General features: G+C 30.3%; 1 protein-coding gene across 1 annotated transcript in view; it reads right to left on the bottom strand.

Moving 5' to 3' along the window:
• Window positions 1-4940, bottom strand: part of LOC119604104 (28S ribosomal protein S5, mitochondrial) — a 30122-nt gene extending 25182 nt beyond the window's left edge. The window contains exon 1 of the mRNA XM_037956556.1: window positions 4740-4940. Coding sequence (XP_037812484.1) covers window positions 4740-4857 — 118 coding nt within the window. The 5' untranslated portion in view covers window positions 4858-4940. The remainder of the gene's footprint in view (window positions 1-4739) is intronic.
• Window positions 4941-6000: the final 1060 nt, after the last annotated feature.

A 6000-nucleotide genomic window follows, 5' to 3' on the forward strand; every position in this document is an offset into this window, starting at 1 on the left:
TTGAAGACAAAAGTTTTCTTCAGTCTACACAGCTGAGAAGATCAAACCCTGGTGCAGCAGTTGCCCCACTCTTGACGAGCCATCTTGCGAAATCGAGGACGATTCAGAGTCAGAAGAGGCCGAGCTGTCACCCTGTGACAACTCTGCATAGTTGTTAACTTTTCCTTTTTAAACTTTTATACTTATTGAAGAAAAATAATGTTTATGTAGTAGTGAAGACGCGCGCGATACGAACATTCGATTGTTTTTTTCTTATTCTTTATTTATTTTTTAAAGCGAATTTATACGGAAAATGAATTAATAAAACTATGAATTAATAAAAACTTTGTTTAAAATTAAAGTATCGTTGAACGATTGTTTTTATTCCCAATCTTTGATGTCCACGTTAGTGACAATAATAATAATGAAAGAATATTGTGATTATTTTCAAAATACAAAGAGAACTGGAATTGTTTGTCAACAAAATTACTCGAAAATATTCAGAATTTTACATGGGAGTTAAATACGTAATTTGCTCATTTTAATAAAGAAACAATTTATTTATCATTTAACTAAAATAAATTTATTTCTTAATATTTAAATTTAGTTTGTTTATAATTTTATGAAAACTAATGATTACAATCTTCATGAGCGCATTAAAAATAATAATAAACAAAGTATGAAATTATAGTCGGGTGAGGCGACCATATAATACCCTACACCTGTTACAAAAATAAAATGTGATTTAGTTTTCATACCCCACAGAAAATTTTCAGATTACTCGGAATTGTAACAAATGTTGTGTGCCTTACTTTGTGTTACTTATAATTTAATTTACTTGTATATAAAATCTGGATATGAAGTTTCAGTTTTTAATAAAAATTTTTTGCATTACATCTTAATATACTTGTGATTAACATTGTATATGAGAACAGAAAATTAAAATATAAAAAATCAAGTGTGCTGTAATTTAATCAACAAAAAATGTTTCATTTATTGAAAAATATTTTTTGGATCAACATTTTTTTAATGTTTAGATGAATTTTAAGCAAAATTTATTGCTTAAAATTAGGATCAAGATCTAGCGATAATTGGAATGGCCTTATACTTATGAATGAATTTGTAGATACATGTATTTGGGTAGTATTTTTTAAAAAATAAAAAAATATTTGACATAGAAAGTTGTTGTAGATACTTTTTGATACACTTGTGTTCCACCAAAAAAGGTTCTGTAGAAACAATTTTACTTTCTAGGTATATCGGTAAGAATGTAGGAATAGCTACTTTTCCACACACAAGTATATTATAAAAAAAAAGTATAATCTACACACAATATCGCAAACCAAGTTAGTGTGTCATTTTCAAGCGGCCATACCCTGTGTAAAGTAAGCCAGAATGTGTGTAAGTTTGTAAGCACTTTCGAATACAAAATAAGCAACACAATATCAATGTTGTAAGCTATAAATTTTCTGTGGGGTAATAAAGCATTTAAGTTGAATTGTATCTTGTCTCAGATATACTTAAGACATTTATTGTAGAATGAAATTGTGGATATTTAAGTCAAATTTTGAAGGGGTCCTTTTGTAGGGGCTAGGGTCAAATGAGGCTCTATAATTATAAAATTCATGAGGGTAATTAAGGCTAGTATAGAACTTGGTTTTACAGCTTTTTGTCGAGATAGGAGTATATTAAACATAATTAAGAACTTAAGAGGCCTATTCGGTGGTTTCAGTTGTATGGGGCTAAGTGAAATAATGGACCGATGTAAACCATTTTCAATAGGCTTCGTTTCCGGTACCATAGAAGATCATGGAGCAAATTTCTTTGAATTATCTCCAAAATTGCGACCTGTAGTTTGATTACGAAGTTTACAAGCCCTATTCAGGGGTTTAGTTGTATGGGGACTAGGTAAAATAATGGACCGATCTTAACCTTTTTCAATAGGCATCGTTGGGACAACAGAAGATCATGCACCAAATTTCATTGAATTATCTTCAAAATTGCGACCTGTAGTTTGATTACAAGGTTTACATGGACGGACGGACGGACAGAGGGACGGACATAGCTAAATCGACTCAGAAAATGATTCTAAGCCGATTGGTATACTTTATACACAGAATATACTTATGTCGAATTTTATCCGGATATAATAATTTAATAACGAATTAAGTGGTATTAAGTGATTTTCAACAGTTAACCTTATATGGGAGCTAAGACAACATATGGACAGGCCCGGAAAAATTCTGTATAATGATTTATATACATATATACAAAATACACATTTATGTAAAATTTTATACCTACATGTGTATAAAATGTGCGTTTAAGTAATTTTCAGAAATGGCCCTTATATGGGAGTTGTGACCAAATATGGACCGATCCAGAAAAAATTGTATACCTATGTATAAAATGTGCGTTCAAGTAATTTTCAAAAATGGTCCTTATATGGGAGTTGTGACCAATTATGCACCGATCAGGAAGCAATTTCGTATAATACAGAAAAAGATCAGGTATAATTTTACTCCAATAGGTGCGTTTAGGTGATTTTAGGAAGTGGATCTTATATAGGAGCTATGAGCAATTAAGGGCCTATCCGGAAAAAATTTCGTAGAGTGATTTATGTAAAGACAAAACATATAAGTGTCGAATTTTCTCAAGATAAATTTATTTGACAATGAAATCTGTGCGTTTAAGTGATTCTCAGAAGTGGACCTTATATGGGAGCTATGACCAACAATGGACCGATCCGAGAAAAAAGTGGTAAAATGATTTGTATGTACACAAAACTTATTCAAGTCAAATTTTATTTCTATAGCTTAAGAATTCAATGAAATATATGCGTGTAAGTGATTTTCGGAAGTGGACCTTATATGGGAACTATGACCAATTATGGGCCTATTCGGAAAAAAATTTCGCAGAGTGATTTATATTTGGGCAAAACATGTTTGTGTCGAATTTTATCAAGATGGCCTTATTTGATAATGAAATATGTGCTTTTAAGTGATTTTCGTAAGAGGGCCTTATATGGGAGTTATGACCAATAATGGACCGATCCGTAAAAAAATTTTGTAAAATGATTTGTACGTACACAAAACATGTTCAAGTCGAATTTTATCCCGATAGCTTTAGAATTCAATGAAATATATGCGTTTAAGTGATTTTCGGAAGTGGACCTTATATGGGAGCTATGACCAATTATGGGCCTACCCAGAAAAAATTTCGTAGAGTGATTCATGTTTAGGCAAAACATATTTGTGTCAAATTTTATCAAGATAGCTTTACTAGTCATTGAAATATAAGCTTTTAAGTGATTTTCGGAAGTGGGCCTTATATGGGATCTATGACCAATAATGAACCGATCCGTAAAAATTTTTGTAAAAAGATTTGTATGTATACAAAACAGATTTGTGCCGAATTTTATCCGGATAGCTTTATAATTCAATGAAATATATGCGTTTAAGTGATTTTCGGAAGTCGACCTTATATGGGAGCTATGACCAATTATGGGCCTATCCGGAAAAAAATTCGTATAGTGATTTATATTTAGACTAAACATATTTGTGTCGAATTTTGTCAAAATAGCTTTATTCATCAATGAAATATGTGCGTTTAGGTGATTTTCGGAAGTGGACCTTATATGGGAGCTATGACCAATTGTGGACCGACTGAGATCTACGTTGGTAGTATGATTTCTGTTCATATTATATTTGTATGTACAAAATTTGGTGTTGATACCAATATATTTGATTGAGTTATTAACGATAAACTAATTTCCGGGAATATATACCTTTGTATGGGGGCTTCAAAAGAATTATGAAAAAAACGTAATTTTTTCGAGGTAGTCTGAAATTTTTACTCATAACTTTTTACGTTGTGAACCGATTTTGCTGATTTTCAATACCAAACTGCTTAGGATAATAATAAATATTTTGGGTGAATTTGGTTGATTTCCTTTGCTTAGTTTTAACGTGAGCGTGTTTTACACAGACAGACAGACGGACATAGCTAAATCGACTCAGAATTTCATAAGGACCCAGAATATATATACTTTGTTGGGTCTTAGATGAATATTTCTTGGTGTTACACACGGAACGACATACTTATATATACCATCTATCACCACTGATGGTGGTGGAGGGTATAAAAAGTAATGAAAACGAAATGAAATAAATGTGTATTTAATTTTACAATAGGATAGGAATAATATTAGTATTAAATTTATTTATTTTGTATCATGATACCTTGTTTTGGATGTGTTTTAATTTTTAATAACCTGCGGACTATAGGACGTATCCCAAATCTCTTTCAAATGAACGAACGGTTCATGAAGAGAGAAGATATTACATATATACACTTTAAGGTCTAAGTATAACTCCAAAATTTATATGCCCAAGGCTTATATCACAAATTATAGAACGTATTAAAGGCTTTATAAGTGGTACAAATTTCAAAATTAGAGAGTTATATACATATATTGTAAATATAAGCGAAAATTTTACGCGAATTTTTTGTTCACGTGGGCTAGACATAACAGCGTATACTTTGAGCACCACTTTTTGTGTGTGCTCCTAACGTACATACAACATATTTAGTGAAGGCAGTGTTCGAGACACACAACATGAGAAAGTTCCAGTGTCTATCCAGTCCAAAATAAGAGACATATTTACAGACTGTTGAGATGAGGATTGTGATATATTGCAAATATGTAAGTAATGACGATTTCCATATTATAACACAAGTAATACCAAATAATAACTTACGCTTGTTGAAAAAACTAGTGTAGCGTACAGTATTACTTAAAACCGTATTTTTAAGTATATTATTATAGTTAACACTTTTACTGATATTATTATATAGATATATAAATTTAAAGGACATTTTGGAAAGCGAAATATGTGAATGCCTTATATTGGTTGTTATTTAACAATTCTGGCATGTCAAGAAACCAAAAGAAATTATTATATCAATTTAATTTATTTCGATAGTCGACTTTTGCAAAGTCGACTATTTTGTACGAAAAGCCTATAAAACGACTTCATTACAAGAAACAAGTAGAAAACACGCACATAAAGAAAACAAACCGAAGAAAAATAAAACAAACCAAATAAAACATCATGCAGTGGTGTTATTCAATCAGCTGGTAATTTTTTTCTTAATTCGCCTGGTTTACGTAGCTGTCAAAGTTTGTTATTGTTTACTTTTTTATATTTAAAAATGTCCGTTAAACGGAGAAAAACTTCGTTAATATTTTGAATTATTTATGTACTCACTTAAATTTTGCAAATTAATCTGCCGGAATAGAATTTTTCGTTTGAAACAAACATTATTCTATTCAGAATATATTTTCCTCACAAATTTTAATATCTTTATCTTTATTTTTAATAAAATATAGACTTTTTACAAAAAATGTTCATCAAATGAATTCGTAGTACTCACAAATTTTAATATCTTTTTTTTTATTTTTTAATAAAATATAAACTTTTTAAAAAATTTTTCGTCAAATGAATTCGCCGTACTTATGGTTTTTGACATCTACGTAAACCAAATGCAAAAACAAAATACATGTAAAATGTTGTTGTTGCAGAACTGCCACCACCTTATCTGAATTCGCCTTGGTGGTGGCAGTTCTGCAACAATAACATTTTAGATGTATTTTGTTTTTGCATTTGGTTTACGTAGATGTCATGTACGGCGAATTCATTTGATGAAAAATTTTTGTAAAATGTTTATATTATATTAAAAAATAAGATAAAGATATTAAAATTTGTGAGGAAAATATATTCTGAATTGAATAATGATTGTTTCAAACGAAAAATTCTATTCCGGCAGATTAATTTGCAAAATTTAAGTGAGTGCCTGAATATTAAACTTAATTTTTGTGAAAAATAAACATAAAAAAGTACCTATTCATGAAAATATTATATAACGAATGAATGAATATTTGTTGCGAATGGATAATTCTACTCCGGCGGGGTAATTTCAATATTTGGCCATAATGTAGCAGCCTCCGGACGGGTAAAT

The sequence above is a fragment of the Lucilia sericata genome, unplaced genomic scaffold, assembly GCF_015586225.1.
Source record: "Lucilia sericata isolate MDLA Ls3-8-SP2 unplaced genomic scaffold, ASM1558622v1 Contig000362F_arrow, whole genome shotgun sequence".
Lineage (NCBI taxonomy): Eukaryota > Metazoa > Arthropoda > Insecta > Diptera > Calliphoridae > Lucilia > Lucilia sericata.